At 44.9% G+C, this 17,446-nt stretch overlaps 1 protein-coding gene across 2 annotated transcripts in view; it reads right to left on the bottom strand.

The window, feature by feature from the left end:
* LOC310789378 (cGMP-dependent protein kinase 1) overlaps nt 1–17,446 on the bottom strand; it is a gene marked incomplete at its 5' end in the record, with an annotated part of 118,819 nt that overhangs the window by 27,545 nt on the left and 73,828 nt on the right. For both annotated transcript variants that reach the window (XM_083651014.1, XM_083651013.1), the window contains 3 exons: nt 1,678–1,755; nt 10,165–10,228; nt 13,428–13,533. In XM_083651014.1, the coding sequence (XP_083507140.1) occupies nt 1,678–1,755; nt 10,165–10,228; nt 13,428–13,533 (248 nt within the window). The remainder of the gene's footprint in view (nt 1–1,677; nt 1,756–10,164; nt 10,229–13,427; nt 13,534–17,446) is intronic.

Genomic DNA, 17,446 nt, shown 5'->3' on the forward strand with positions numbered 1-17,446 from the left:
AAGTGTGAGGAGAGCCGAGGGGAAGGCACTGAGGTCAGGTGAGGTCTCTGTCTGTGCTTGTGAGCATGTGTGTTCGCATTCGCGCATGTGCGTGTGTGTGTGTGTGTGTGTGTGTGTGCGTGCGTGCGCGCAAGAGATGTCCACCACTTGTGCATTTGTTTGTGAACTGGACATTGAAATGTGTGAAATGTCATCTAGAGAGGGAAACTTAATGGATCTTCTTCCCTTGCAATGACAGATACACCCTGGAAATGTGAACAGTTTGTGACTTTCAGGAGACATTTTTTTTGCTCACAAACACTTCTTCTGTTCTCTGCTCTTTAGGGCTTGGTTTTCAATTCTATTTTGTTTGTAAAGATGTTGTTGATGATGATGATGATGATGATGATGATGGACATGATGCAGGAGGAGTGGGAAGAGGAGGGGAGACTTAAGGAAGAGGAAGAACAAGACATGACTGAGGAGCATGAGGAGCAGGATGAAAAGTTAGTTACGGTAAGTCAAGTTATTCTTTATTGTCTGCATGGGGAAATTCATCCTCTGCATTTGACCCATCCTCTACTAGGAACCTTCCTAGAACTTAGGAGCAGTGGGCAGCCGCAGTGCAGCACCCGGGGACCAACGGCAGTTCGATTGCCGATGCCTTGATCAGCCTAACGTAGGCCCTACAGGTCTTGGGAGGAAACTGGTAACCTTGCGAGGCGGCTGGATTTCACTCGAGATCATGAGATCATGATCACATGACATCTTGCCAGGCTCCAATCTATTGGTTTGAATCTGAACCCCCGGTGGTCCACAACTTCTCACCAATCTGCATCCTATGAGGCCGCTACGGGTTTTTAGGTGTGACGCCAGCAGCGAGAGCACGGCCGTGATAGACAGGTGGTTCAGCCAATCACCTGCCAGGGATTTTCTGAAAGTGGCTGGCCCTTTTGAAACGGTTTCCTCGAGTGACTCGTTCCCAGATGGTTATGTGAAAACAAATAATCTGGCAGCGTCAGGTTAGGAAACTGGAGCACCCAGAGGAAATCCACATGAAACTCTGAGACAGAAAGGACATGGGAGGGTCTGGGGTTCGAAACCGGGACCTTATTACTGTGAGCCAACAGTGCTAACCACTGAGCCACCGCCCGGGGCCACCCTAAGTAGTAGCTGGGTGTGGGGAGAGGGATGAGCATGCTCTGACCTCCAAACAATAACAACGACATGAAAGCGCTCCTACAGTGCTGATGCTTTGGTCTCAGGGACCGGACATTGTGTCATCTGTGTGACAGGCAGTGTTCATGACAGAGCTCAGTGTGACAGGCAGTGTTCATGACAGAGCTCAGTGTGACAGGCAGTGTTCATGACAGAGCTCAGTGTGACAGGCAGTGTTCATGACAGAGCTCAGTGTGACAGGCAGTGTTCATGACAGAGGGCTGAAATGAAACATCATTCCATGTTCTAGATGATGCTGCGATCGCTCCAACAACTGATGATGAAAGAGGAGCCATCTGCCGCGCTGCTGCCTCCTCTCTCCCTTATCTGAGGATGATCAACGAGAGACACCCCAAAAATACCACTTCCTTCACTTTCAAGATAAGGTGTCTGCCACCCACTGCCATCATGCCCTGTGTAATGATGTTGATGATATAGGGATGTTGATGGTAGGGGGGGGGGGGCGGGTATTGGTCTCACCTTGCCCTTACTGATGATGAAGAAGGTGTCTCCTCTGGCCCCCTGTCTGATGATGTACTCGCCGTCTTCATAGTGCGTCTGTCAGGAGAGAAGAGAAGATGAGAGATGAGATGAGAGATGAGAAGAGAAGAGAAGAGAAGAGGAGAGAAGAGAAGAGAAGAGAAGAGGAGAGAAGAGAACAGGAGAGGAGAGGACAGGAGAGGAGAGAACAGGAGAGATGAGATGAGTCATCCTGTCACATCACAATTCTCTCTTTGATCATATAGCTGTGGGGGGGGTCAGACACTTTGGCTCAGAGAAAAAGGGATTCCCAAAGATTTCTCTGGAGGGGCTGAAGAAACGAGATTGAAATAACTGCAATGAATGATGAGTATTACAATGAATACCCCAAAAGCGGCATGCAAAACACATCATTCATACAATCACACATACGCACACGTGCGCACACACACACACACACACACACACACACACACACACACACACACACACACACACACACACACACACACACACACACACACACACACACACATTACAAGCTTCAATGATTTATACAACACACCTGCAAGCTATGACTGTGTGGAAAACCATTGTTTTGTTTTTAATTTTATATACCTTGGTTGTTGCTACTTTGAAGCCGTAGATCCCACAGACAGGCAAGCAGTCAATAGACCCTTTTCACGGGGGCCATTTTGTGCCGAAAAGCCAGGGTAAACACAGGTGCAAGCAACACACTAATGAGGGTTTCCAAATTCCAATCATGGAAGTTGGAAACCCTCATTAGTGTTTTGCTTGCACCTGTGTTTAACCCACCTTGAGCCAATGAGCTGTCATTTCCCCCCAATACAGGCTAAATTATAATTGGATGCTTTTTCTTCATTCTGTTACATCCACAGACTGGCGATCTGTCCAGGGTGTTTCCCTGCCTGCCTTTCATTCAGTGTATGCTGGAAGAGGCTCCAGCCCCCTGTGGCCATCAATAGGAATACATGGGAAAGGATGATTGAATGAAAGAAGAATGCTTATAGGTTGGCTGGTTGGTTGGTTTTTCCTCAGTTTTATGGTCATACTACAGTGGTTCTCAAATGGGGGTCCGGGGACCCCCAGGGGTCCGTGGCACTTTGCCATGGGGTCCGCGAAAAGTTTTCAGGAAAATAAAAATAAAAACGTTTTGTTTTTCTTTGTTTTTTTTTGTGTGTGCAAAAGCTTCATAGTTCAACGAAAATATTTTATGCTTTAAATCTAAAATGGTTCATGGATTACATTCTAATCTAACAAACCTATCAATTTAAAAGTCAAGCACGTTACCGTGGAAACAATTAAGCTTAGCCCAAAATCACAAATCAGAATGAGGGGGTCCCCGGTATTTTTCTATCTTGTAAGAGGTCGTTGGCTGAAAAACATTTGAGAACCTCTGTCATACTATACAGTATATACTCTGAAAGAATACAATAGGTACCCAGTAGTTACTACAGTATAAATGATCTCTAACTTCCAGATTATTGCTCAGTAGGTATACATATCCTGTAATAATATAATCGATACCTGGTAGTTAAAAAAATAACTACATTATAAGTTCTAAGTTCTCAAATTGTTACCCCCTTATTCCATGACTTCACATTTTGTTCCCTTGTACCTGTATTGGTACATACTACATACTGTACTGTGGTACACTGTTGGTACAACAGATTACAATGTAACGCCAAAGTAATTCACAAGATCATTCTGCATGCTACAAACAAGCAAATGCACTCCAGGCTCAGTGAGTATGTTTCGTCCTCATCCACACAGCCACTCACTGGCTCCCACCATTGTCTTGGACATATCCTTTACTGCGTGCTGTAAAGTCACAATGAAGTTGCATTTTGACAGAATCTTGCTTCATTAATGTGATGAACCGTATTTCCTGCTGAAACAGGATATTGGGAAAGGACATAACGCGAGGAGCGATCATTTCCAATCGTAAATCAATGGGATACTTATTTATTTATTTGTCTTTCGTTTGGCATGGAAGTATTTGGTATTAGAATGGGGCAAAAAAAAGAAAAAGATAAGAAGTGGTAATTTTTCACCACTAAGGAGCTGTCCTGCAGTATACGAGGGATCAGTGTTTGTAAACAGTGCTTGTAAACATCAGTGTTTGTAAACAGTGCTTGTAAACATCAGTGTTTGTAAACAGTGTTTGTAAACATCAGTGTTTGTAATCAGTGTTTGTAAACAGTGCTTGTAAACATCAGTGTTTGTAAACAGTGCTTGTAAACATCAGTGTTTGTAAACAGTGCTTGTAAACATCAGTGTTTGTAAACAGTGCTTGTAAACATCAGTGTTTGTAATCAGTGTTTGTAATCAGTGTTTGTAAACTGAGTATACAAGGGATCAGTGTTTGTAAACAAATGGCTTACTGGGGGTAACTTTATAATGCGACCCTATGGAGCCAGCCTTGAGTGTCTCGCACTAGCAGGCTGTGATGTTAACTAACTTCACTTCATTTTGAAAACTGGGACAGTTCACACAAAGTTTAACACGACATATGGTACATATATTATACATCAGACTCTTGAGCTACTTCTGCTCTCACTCAGAATGTCAAAATATAAGCGATGTGATGTAATGTTTGTTTGGCATAACTCATACTAGTTAACTGCTGCGGTTCCGCATTTCCGGGGGTTTGTGATGTCACGCTGATTCGTCCTATAAACACAATCTCTGTGATTGGCAAATCACAGTAACGCCTCTCCTACTCAAGGACACTTAAGAGAGATAAACTACCACAGAGGCTTCTAGTGAACTTCTACGACTGTGCCATTGAGAGCGTGCTGACATATTGTATGTCAGTGTGGTTTACCAGCTGCATGAGAGCAGAACAGCAAGCTCTGCAGAGAGTGATAAAGACAACTTCCAGACACATCACCACCATCTACTCCTCCCACCGCCTGTGCTGTGCCCACAGCATTATCAAAGACTCATCCCATCTGTTCAACCTTCTGCCCTCAGGTAGGAGATACAGGTCCATCTGTGCAAAGACCAGAGTGCTGAACACATTCTTTCCTCAAGCAGTCAAACAGAATTCTCTCCCTTCAACTCGAGATTTCCGACTTCCGACGACATTGCGTTCACGCTGTTTTTAACTCGTAAAAAAACACACAAAAAAAACAGCTGCTAGCTAGATAGCTAACATTAGCTAACAAACACTGACTAGCTAATTTCATTGGTAAAATAACGATTAAATTAAACATTTGCTGTAATCAGAGTGAAATATAAACAATATAAACACATACTGTATTGCATAATGGTAAACAAACACTATACATTCAGGCGGTGTCTCATCATAGACGTGTGGTCAATGGGTCAGCATGGGGGAAATCCCCCTGTCGTTCCCATTCAGTAGCATTTACAGTAGCTGCTAGCCCAGCCCAGGCAGACAGGATTGGGGATTCAACCACCGCAGTAAACGCACATCTGAACAGATGTCTATGTACCTACTCATGAATCCCCAATTCTGTAGTGTAGAGCCGCAGCACCGTCCTTTGGTGAGTCAGCCCATTGAGATATATGGTCCCCCCCCCCCCCCCACCATCTAGACTCACGCACCAGCCGTAGTAATATTTTGTGGGCGTTCCCACACAGACCGACTTATCTATAATCCATTACTATGGAGACCGCCATGTTTGATGATGTCACCTCAGACAAACTGGAGCTCTGAAATGATACCCACATTTCCGACCTGTAATTCCGACCTCGACAACAGTTCAATTCATTTTTTTCTTACGTCGGACGTCGTTTTTTCCTAGTTCCGAGGTGTCTTGAATGCACATCAGTTCCTGTGCTCTTTCCTCAGCCTGCGTTTTCCCTCCAGACCTGGCCTGCATGAAGCCTTATATTAGGCCTGTCCTTGCTCTCTGTGTTCCCCACATCGTTCTCTGCCCTTGTTGAGTTAAGCCCAATTTATGCTTCGTCTGCCGACACTTTTGAAATGGTCGCAGACAGAAATGAGGACTTGAGTCGACACTTTCAAGTGTCTGCGAGCAGTGTCTGCTACCTGGTGAAATGTCTAGTGTCGCTGACTACGTCACATAATGTCGCGCAAGTCTGATTGGCTATATAGACGGGCACGCGCGACTTCCTTGTTTTAGTTTTCGCTGAAATGAAATTAATGAGCGTGTCCCCGGTATTTTTATCAGCCTGTCCTTGATGTATGACTTCGTGAAAATCACAAAGAACACCGTGACCAACTTCCCAGAGAGAGAGGAAGTGATTGTGTGGTTGTGTGTCGTTATATGCGGCGACGTGGGTTCACTGACAGCATTCCCTCTCTTGCCTGTCTGCACTGCACTAGTTCTCTGCCTCCCTCTGTCTCTAGCGTCACGTGACCGTTGCGCCGTGGAGAGAAGCATAAATGCAGCAACATGAGCGACACTTTATTTTTCGTCTGCGACCATGTGCTGAGCGACACTTTATAATAAGTATAAATTAAGCTTTAATTTGCTAGTCCAGTACTTAAGTTCTCAGACACGTTTCTTTGCTTGTTTGTTAGTCTAGTCTTGACCTATGTTCCGTGTTCTTGCCTGCTAAGACTGTATAGACCCTTCTCACGGGGGATGCAAGCAAAACACTACTGAGGGTTTCCAACTTCCATGATTGGAATTTGGAAAACCCTCATTAGTGTTTGCCTCGCTGTCTGCATTTGGGTCCACCATCATCCACCAGCACCTTCTCTGACAAGTAGTGTTGAAGGTGACTTTGCTGCAAACTCATAGCATCCAACCTCCACTCCGGCCCTCCTGCTCCACCTCGCCTGCCAACTAGCTCAGCATTTGCCTTTCTTATGCTTCATCTCCCGCGTCCTCCCACAGCACTGTCTGTTAATGCCACTAAAATAGAGGTTGAAATAGTTCCTGGCACAATGCTGAGATGCATCAGTTGACCAATAAATCTTTCCTGTTTGCTATTTACCAGCTCCACAAAATACACCATCTGTCTGCTGCCCCACCGACCACAGCAAGTCTGCCCTTAAAACTAAGCACACTACTTTCCCGCATGCTCATCAGCTGTGTCCCCAAACCGACTGCCATTTGCCAGGACTCCCTATTTTCACACCATTCCACCCGGCCGGATCAGACCCCTTTCACAGCCGCCATTTTGTGTCCAAAAGGCAGGGTAAACACGGGTGCCAGCCGTAGATGATATCTATCCTCCGTCGCAGGAAGCTGGATGACGTCGACGGTGGGTCTGACTACGCGAGACTAACACAGGTGCAACCGACTCACTAATTAGGGCCCCAGCACTGGAACACCTAAATGGACTGGAAGTTGGAAACCCTAAGTAATGCTTTGGTGCACCTATGTTTATCCTGCCTTTGAGACACAAAATGGCTGCCGTGAAAAGGGTCAACACCACGACTGTGTATACATGATCTGATGCACGCTCTCGCACCCAAACTCAAACCTAACAGTCTCCAATTAATGAGGCTGAAGTTATGATTTTTGATGATTGTTTTATGGCTATCACCAATAAATTAACAATAATTGTATTTGAAAATACATAAAACAAAACAGAGTACATAAGTGCTTGATTTGCACATTTATATATTTGTTGGAAACCTTGAAAGGAAACTCTCAGGTGGAGACTGGTACTACTATAATTGAAGAGCCGTATGACCAGCTGTCCGGAGTTGGACAATGTGTGACAATGCTGCTGATGTCACAATGTCTATGACATCACTTGACATCAGTAATGATGTCACAATTTCTATGATGTGATAGGATATTATGGATGTTGACTGTGTTTGTGTGGGTCGAAATCCGGCCAAAGATTTATGACATTACTGATGATGTCACAATGATATCACACACCCACACGCACATGCGCGCCCGCACGCACGCATGCACGCACGCACGCACGCACACACACAGACACACACACACACACACACACACACACACACACACACACACACACACACACACACACACAGAGCAGCAAAATGTAAACAGAAGCAACTGTTAAAAATAAATTCACCATTCCTGCTTGAAATACAGACAAATAAACAAAGAAAATGTGTGGTCCCATATGGTGTATGAAATGTGGAAGCACTGTGGTGGATATAAAATCATTTGCTTCTGGCCAAACGCAGCACAGAAGTCAATCTGTTCCTGAGGGGGACAATGTTAACTTGCATACTTTTGCCTAATTAATTGCCTTTTTTATCTTAACTTTAGGGCAAAACGATCAGGACTGCTTTATCTTAATTAACACCAACCACAGACACAAACACACACACACACACACACACACACACACACACACACAAATGCATGCACGCACGCACACACACGCACGCACGGGCACACACACACTGACCAAAGGACATAGACCGAGGGCAGATTTAAATGCAGTTCAACATCCTGAAAGCCTCAAAGTCAGAAGAAGCACACATCAAATGTGGACTTGATGATGTGTGTGCCTGCCCAACCAACTCACGCTGGAGAAAAGGTCAAAGGAAGTGGTGTGAAAATTGGTTGAAAATGCTAAATCTTCAAAAGCACACGATCATCAGCAGAGTGATATGTATCCAGACAGAACATTCTTCTTGCACTCTGAATAAAAGACTTTAGTGAAAGCAGCAACATTATGTAATGCAGCAGGTTACTATGGCAACTCTTTCAGTCAAAATGGATGTCACCTCTTCCCAACCATAACTGAACTGCATGTGCCACAGCTTGTCTGGGTGGTTTGGCCCCTTTTGGAGGCAAATTGTAGCTTTGACAAAATGCGGTAGACTGCATTTATAAAGTGCTTTTTATCCAAAGCGCTTGACAACACGCCTACATTCACTCATGGTGGCAGAAGCTACCACGCAGGGTGCTGGTGCAACCATCAGGAGCAATTTAGTGTTCAGGCAACTCACATGCGGACTGCAGGAGTCGGTCGGAGATCGAACCGCCGACCTCTTTTATCCAAAGTAATTTAGTGGACAATCCGCTCTACCACTGAATTTCAGAAAAGACTGCGGCCATAAATATGAGGTTTTCAAAATTGACCGTCCCTTAGTAGATGGACCATTTAGTTCAATATCAACATAGTCAGCATAGGGCTGCAACTAACAATTATTTTCATGATTGATTGTCCTGACCAATACTCCACAACCCAAAGATAATCAGTTTAGTGTCATAGAAGGCTAAATAAATAAATAAATAAATAATAATAATAAATAAAGATAATCAGTTTAGTGTCATAGAAGGCTAAATAAATAAATAAATAATAATAATAAATAAAGATAATCAGTTTAGTGTCATAGAAGACTAAATATACCAGAAAATATTCACATCTAAGAAGCTGGAACGAGTCTAGTCGCAGCTGCTCGTCTTATCACTGGAACAAAGAAGTATGATCACATGACCCCTGTAATTGTCTCCCTATGTTGGCTTCCTGTTAGATTTCCTATTGATTTTAAAATGGTATTACTTACTTTTGATTATTATTATTATTCCCAGGTCTCGGTTAGTGACTAAATAGGAGACCGGGCATTTGCTGTCAGAGCCGCTACACTACTCTGCCGGCTGAACTCAGGCTCACTTAGTCATTGACCTCTTTTAAATCCCGTCTTAAAACCTCTCTTTGTAGAAGCTTTCGGAAATGTCTAATTTTTGCTTTTGTTTATGACCCCATTCCTCTGATTGTAACTTTATTATTATGTGATCTTACTCATTCTATTGTCTGTACTTTCTATCTGCATTGTCTGGTTTTATTTTCTTCTGTTAAGCACTTTGTAACTTTTTTTCCCCTTCAGATTTCCTCCCCCATTTTCTCCCCAATTGTACTTGGCAAATCCCCCCCCCCCCCTCCCCTGCTGCCCCGGTCGCTGCTCCACCCTCTGCTGATCTGGGGAGAGCCGTAGACTAGCACCATGCTTCCTCCAACACATGCGCGGTTGCCACCGCTTCTTTTCACCTGACAGCGGGGAGCTTCACCGGCAGGACGTAGCACATGGGAGGATCACGCTATTCCCACCAGTTCCCTTCCACCCCGATCGGGTGTCCCCGACCGACCAGAGGAGGCGCTAGTGCAGCGACCAGGACACATACCCCCACCCGCAGACACAGCCAATCGTGCCTGTATGGACGCCCGACCAAGCCGAACGAACCTGCAACCCTCGTGTTGGTAGGCAGGGAATCTACCGCTACACTACCCAGACATTTGTAACATTGTTAAGAAAAGTGCTATCTAAATAAATAAAGTTATTATAAAAAAATAGTTGGAGATTGCCTTTGCCCAACACAAGCTGCTCTGAAATCCCCACAATCCTTGGTTCAACTTCATTCTGTCAACAAATTCTCCAAGTGCCTTCGTCTAGCCCACATCATCTGGTATTTCCCCGCGGGCCTCCCTCGTGTCATCACAACACACCAGATGAAATGCATGGACACCTATACAGACGTGTGGAGTGGCCTCGGCTTTGTGCGGCGCACGTCACAAGGCACTTACCTCCTCAAGGACATCCGCTAGCTTGCTCAGAATATCCTCCTGCAGGCCGTGGAATGTGGGGACACTGCAGGAGAGAGAGGAGGAGAGGTTGTTGAGAGACAACAGAGGAATGGAGACACTCACACGCATCAAATGTGGGATTTATGACTGTGTTCTGGTTCTCTGCAAAAAGGAAGATGTGTAAAACAGTATAGCTGGCCTGTCAGCATATGTGCTGGTTCTGCAGAACCCTCACCCTTGACCCGAGAGAGAGAGAGAGAGAGAGAGAGAGAGAGAGAACAGCAACGCAAACAGATCGACATCATGCACACAGTCATTTTTGACAGTGTACCAGATCTCCTCCACTGCCTGCGTCTGACCCTAAGGTTCAAATAGACCAGAACGAGTCTGTAATGTTTGTTCAGTTTGCTCCCTGGCAGCCCCCAATGAATACAATGAATACATTACTATCTGCCTGTTATCAAGCCTACTAAATATAAAACTGGCCCCAGTGTTTATCAAGCAGGAGAGAAAATAAGCCATGCTGGTGAACAAAGGGCGCTATCGCCTCAGATCATCTCTCTGTGTGTGTTTCTCCATCCCCCCTCTGCCCCTCATTTTCCATGCTTTATTACAGTAATCTGAAGCATCTCGCCCCGGCCCCCAGCCCCCGGCCCGGGCCCCATAGCCACTGCCCTGCTGCTCCTGATGCTGTTGTTTTCTAGACAGAGAAGGCTCTCGAACTAGTCTAGCCAGTGAACCGATGATTAGATAGGCTTTCTATGGGAAACAGATGGCGCTGCTCTGAGCCCTCAAACTAGACACGTCTTATCTAACAGCTCACTCATGTCACTGTGGAAATGATCAATTATAGGAGGGGGAGCAGAAAGGTGAGAGGAGGCGGGGTTTCGCTGATGCGATCCGTCCAATCAGATCATTATATGTGAGTGTGAATAAAGCGTGAAGCACTTTTAACCCAGGTCCCACAGAGGTCAAAAATAATAATAACAGCAATATGGGGAAGATATAAAGGCCATTGCTTGACTATTTGGACACGCCTACAAGCATTAATATAATGCTTTCTCCTGATGAATTGATTTGATGAGCCATTTCCCGTGGTCATTTCCCATGCTTTGTGCGAGTGTGTCACAAATGTGGAGCATCAGTGGGTGGATAGCTGCGCGTCTCTATTCTGTCATGTGCCTCTGTCTAATGATGGCCGTGCACCACACTTTGTGGAAAGACACGCCGCTGTGTCTGGAGGAAATCAAGTTTCTTGTGAAAGCTAGAAGTTAAGAGAAAAATCCTCGCCAGCACACACTCCGTTTTTCATAGTGTGGAATGTATTTCTCATTATTAGAGGTTTTTCATCAGTCCCTCCTCCACAACCGCCGACAGATAATGTGTAATTCCACAGCAGATGAAGACTGAGTAGGGACCAGTGTGTTTCTTTTCTTCTTCACTGTTGACGCTACATCTCTTTTACAAGACCCGCTGCTAGAAGATAAAACAGCATCGTTACGATCTGGACACATTGTAACTCAACGGACGATGCCATAAAGCACAACTTTTCCCCATATATGGTCCTGTGCACTCTCCACCACCCACACGGGGCGCACATACCAAAGCAGTATTTACAGCTCAAATATTATTACTCGGCGACACACTGAACCTGCAGTATATTTTCCTTTTCAACCCGGGCAAAATGTATGACCAATATCTGCCTGATGGCTGTGAGAGTGCTGCTGAGAGGCGAGAGCTGCCACACCACCAGCCACCAGTTGGATCTTTGGAAGGATTAGTAAAAATAGCTTCAGTCTGAGACAGGAAGGCCGGATTCATCGAGCTTTTGTGTCTGCTAAGAACTCTTCTTCTTTGGTATTGCACGTCTCAGTGTCTTTGTTATGGTGGAAGGGCTGACGTGGCTCGATCTTGACTGACCTGCCAATGTCATGGACTGCTGCCCTGAGCTGGGAACATCTCCCATTACAGCAAAAAGCTGAGTGGTTTCCTGTGCACTGTATCCCTCCACCTGCCTCAGGATGACTCAGTCAAATAGTGACCGAGCCTCATCACAATCACAATGATTTTTTTTTAAATTATCATTATTATTATTATTATTATTATTTTGTGCATTTTATACAGGGCAGACAGGGCCAACTATGTCTGTAGGAACATCTGACCAAGCCGGAGGTACTCCTGCTGGGAATTGAACCTGCGTCTCTGCGCCCTGCGGTGGTACGGTAGGCGAGTGCTTGTACCTCTACAATACCCAGACGGCCCCGAGACATGATTTTTGATCCAGTTCGCCCAGCCCTATTCTAAACTGGCCCATGGCCTACTTTTCTACAAAGTTCTGTGTGTTGATATATCCTGTGGACAGAGAGAGAGAGAGAGCGGGAGAGTGAGAGAGAGAGAGAGAGAGAGAGAGAGAGAGAGAGCGGGAGAGCAAGCGAGAGAGAGAGAGAGAGCGGGAGAGCGAGAGAGAAGTTGCTGCTGGTTATAACCCGCAGCGGTTTGATTTGTCTCACAACCACAAAAAGGCAGCTATTCTGCAGTGCGCTGACTGAATATGTACAATATCCACCCCTGAAACAAACTGACCTGCGAGCGGCGCACATCAGGCTGTGCACATTCATATGTAATCTGGGGCACCACGTGCAATCTCGTTTTCACAATCATACCGATGGGGAGCAAAGCGGATGCCAGAGTCAGGGAAATCAAACTGAGAGACAGCGGTGAGAGAGAGAGAGAGAGAGCGCAATCACCCCATGCATGTTGAACCTCACTCTCTCCCTCAGTCCTTTCATCAGCCTTTCCCTTTATGCCCTGTTCTGTGCGGGCAAAACAAAAAGGAGTCTGCTGGCCTTTAAGGTGATAATAAGACGCGGCGTGTGATGATAATAATAGACATCTCTTGCCTTCATCTGCACTTCTCTGTAAAGCCGGCGTATACTAATGGCTCTCCGACAGAGAGAAGAAGCGGGCTGACGGAAGAGGAGACACAGGTACTCTGCCAGCAGGACGACTGAGTGGCACTTAACTGACGCAACAGAGCAGGATGACTGAGTGGCACTTAACTGACGCAACAGGAGTGTCTGTGAAGTTAGATCGCTAATTGGGAAAAAATGAGGAGTAAGGACACTAATGAGAGAAAACACATAAATACATACACACATTATCCCAATAGTGAATGCATTTAGTTATTACCATAATTCATTCAATGCAGTTTTAGGTCATCTGTCTGTCTATGGTGGGACACGTGTCTTTTTGTTTCTTCTCACCTTTTCAGAAACTCCATGTACTCTGTGTGCTTGATGAGGCCCGTCCTCATCATGATGGTCTGAAAGCATTGTCGGTCGATGGCCCAGAGCTTGACGTTTGTAAGAGCTGGAGAGAGAGACAGGAAGACATGAGCGACGTCATTAAAGACATATGAGAAAGAATCACAGAAGAAGACCTTTAGCAAACTGTCTTTTGACATGAGCAACGTCATTCAAGACAGAAAGAATCACAGAAGAAGACCTTTAGCAAACTGTCTTTTGACATGAGCAACGTCATTCAAGACAGAAAGAATCACAGAAGAAGACCTTTAGCAAACTGTCTTTTGACATGAGCAACGTCATTAAAGACACATGAGAAAGAATCACAGAAGACCTTTAGCAACTGTCTTTTTTTTCCCCTGTCTGTCTTTTTAGTTGATCCAGCTGAGCCACTTTACCAAACCCAATATAGAGAGACTTTGAGAATTGGCTACAGCTCAAGCCGATTCTCACCAAATCACTTTGGTATTCGTCACCCATATGTCGGTACACTCATCTACAGGAAAGTCTCGTATTTTGACTCCGCCGTCTCTGATGAGAAAGAAGACAGAGAAAATCTACAGTCTGACCCCAAAACAATTGCGGGGATCCCCGGGGAGCCTCCCAGGCGGAGGGACGGGTAGTGATATGAGAAAAGATTACTTCAGCCGACAGTCAATCTACTTGGGTGGCTCTGTCTGCGTGTGTTTATCTGTTTTTCAGTCGTCGTCCTCATCCTCCTTGTCTGACACAGCTTCACAATCTCAAACGCTTTAAAGATAACATTGTTAATAACAACGTGCTACTTAATGGAAAATTATTTTCTCCATTGCTTCCCTCCGCACAGAGGTCATCAACAACACTACTGGTGCCGGCAGGGACTCAGCATCTTGCTCAAAGACACCGATCCTGCTGAGTTTAATATCTGATATTAATATGATGCTTAATAGATGATACACGAACACATACACATTCTTACACGCAAACATAAATGCACAAACACACAAGAATATGTTTAGATGTATATACATGTAAAAATATACAGCACAAGTGTGCGCACACCCAAACACACACACAAGCACACACACACACAGCTAGAATGTATCTTTTCCTCTGCAAGCACAGAGTTTGGCAGCACTTTCAAACAGGGTCAGACCAGAGGAGAGATGCCCTCATTACCTGACACTGTTCTTAGTTAGACGTTCTCTTGGAGCAGCAAAACCTAAAACACACAGCAGGACACACCAGACATACCGTATATACAGCTCTGGAAAAAAAATCAAGAGGCCAGTGCAAAATGATCAGTCAGGAGAAAAACACCACAGTGGTTCTCAAATGGGGGTCCGGGGGGACCCCCAGGGGTCCTTGAGGGGGGTTCCAGGGGGTCCCCAGCCAAAAGGGGGGTCATTTATTTTCGCTATAATTCCATTCATAAGTAACACAATGACTATTTTGGACATGGGTTTTATACACTTTCTGTAATAAAACATCTAAAAGCATCAATCTTATTATCATATGGGGGACCGTGGGACAAAATCCTATCAAATGGGGGTCCGTGGTCTAATTTCTGTCAGTTTAGGGGTCCTTCATGTGAAACAATTTGAGAACCACTGCCCTACACACCTTGTCTAGCTAGAGATGCTGATTTAAGAACGATTTTGAGTGGATTCTTCATGTTTTTCCAGACCTCTAAGTGCACACAGATTTGCAGCTACACACAGAGATACACATACAGGATGCACAGATACACACGTGCAAGTGTGTATAGATACACACACACACACACACACACACACACACACACACACACACACACACACACACACACGGCACCTGGCAGTGGGTGAACACTGCTGCTAAAGTCTAAACATACATGTAGCCACCTAATCTGACCCTGAGGCTACAGGAGTGGGAGGTTAGACGTCACTGGCCGCTAAGCAGTGTGCGATGGTGTGTGCTTTGGCAGAGTGTGGGAGTACGGGGCACTGGGAAATCAGATATGTAGGAGCCTGCAGCGCGCCGCAGTCGGTAAACGTATTATTTGGAGACTTGACTAAATTGCGGTGAGACTTGGGGAGCTAGTTATCCTGAAGTGTGTGCAGATGAATGGCTTGATGCTCACAGGGTGTCGGCCATTAGTCCAACAGCTTTCTGGATGCGCTAACACGGAGCACCCCCAGGCAGTGCGGGAGACACGCGCGCACGTTTTGTGTGAAGAGATTTGAGGAATGGCGCAGTGTGTGGATACCGTAGCACCGCCACCAGGGTTGGACATCGAGAACCAGTTCCAAAGGATTCGAAAAGGAATTGAAATGTATTATTATTATTGGTTCCTAAACAAATTTTTGCATGCAGAACATACTTGAAATCGGAGTTTCCACACGAGCACGGCGGACACGGACTGCTACGTAAAATCTTATACAAAAAAAGGCAGGTATGATGGTCAAAGTTTACAGGGGTGTCAGACTCATATTAGGTAGAGGGCCGGATTTGTTCAACTGAGACCTCATGGGGGCCGGATTTTTTTTTTAACTAAAATCAATTCGACTCATTTACCCATTTACTTCACAAAATAAATACTGCTCTTTCCATTTCTCTTGAAACTGCCTGCATTCCGTGTCAACCTTTCTCTTTTTCGACAGCATCTTGTTGATTCCTGAGCTACAGGAGGTAGAGCGGGTCGGCTAATGACGCAAGGGTTGGCGGTTCGATCCCCGCTCCCTCCCAGCTGCTGTCGTTGTGTCCTTGGGCAAGACACTTAACCCTCCTTGCTCCCGATGGTGTGTAGGCAGCCATTGGTGTATGAATGGGTGAATGTAGACTATCTACTGATTGTAAAGCGCTTTGGATAAAAGCGCTATATAAATGCAGGCCATTTTACCATTTACCATTTTTGGTAGGTAGCCGAATGCGCGATTCAATTCCAGCGTGGCATCATGGCGGCTTTGTTTACACCTGATGACGTACTGACATACTTCCTTGTAGTGCAGGTTAATTAACTTATGAATGAACTCTTAGCTTGCTTATTAGCCACACGTAGTTCATGATAATGGGGTGCGAATTTAATAATAATAATTTTATTTTTATTTATTTTTATATTCCAAAACATCTCGCGGGCCTGATGAAACCTGCCCGCGGGCCGGATCCGGCCCACGGGCCGTATCTCTGACATCCCTGGTTTACTACTACAACATGCAGACATTGCTACATGCTAACATGTTTATTCGATTTTGTCACATTCTGTCAAATTTGGTCACAATCTTGGTTTTCGTAGAGTCGTCAAGCATTCTTGTAAAGTATATAAATTGGCAGAGATTTGTATTTTTTTTTATAATAGGAGACCAGCCTCAAAATATGGCAAGTCTACCATTGCCTCATGCCAATTCCCTTTGCCAATGAAATCCCCCCTCCACGTTCAATGTAAGCCCACCTCAGAATATCATCTCACTCTATTGCCAAGTATGCCTTTTCATACAGTGCCAGCATACGAACCAAGGGATTTCATCCACCATTCATTTTTCCACCTACATTTCATAAAGTGTTTATAAAAAATTGATTTACTTGGTCAAGCCAAGCGATTCAGTTATATTTAGAATCTGGAGAGACCATATAACATTTCACTCGGGCCAAAGCTAAAAAAAAAAAAAAAAAAAAAATTGTTTTTTAGTTTTGGTCCGAGTGAAATGTTATATGGCCTCACCTGATTCTAAATATTGCTGAATCACTTTGTTTGATCAAGTGAAACTATTCTATAAGCATTTTTTACGAAATGTAGATGGGAAAATGAATGGCGGATGAAATCCCTTACCTTGGTTCGTATGCTGAACGCAGAAGAGGGCGTGACTTTGGCACTCTACACACCACACTGCGCACAACACTCCATCATTATCCTGTGTTCGTGCTCATTCTTCCTCGCAGTGATGGTAATCCCTCACTCCTCGATTTGTCCCGATTATTTCCCACAACAGATCAATGGCGTTGATTGATTGTAATTATGGCCA

This window comes from Poromitra crassiceps, assembly GCF_964638095.1.
Source record: "Poromitra crassiceps genome assembly, chromosome: 14".
NCBI lineage: Eukaryota > Metazoa > Chordata > Actinopteri > Beryciformes > Melamphaidae > Poromitra > Poromitra crassiceps.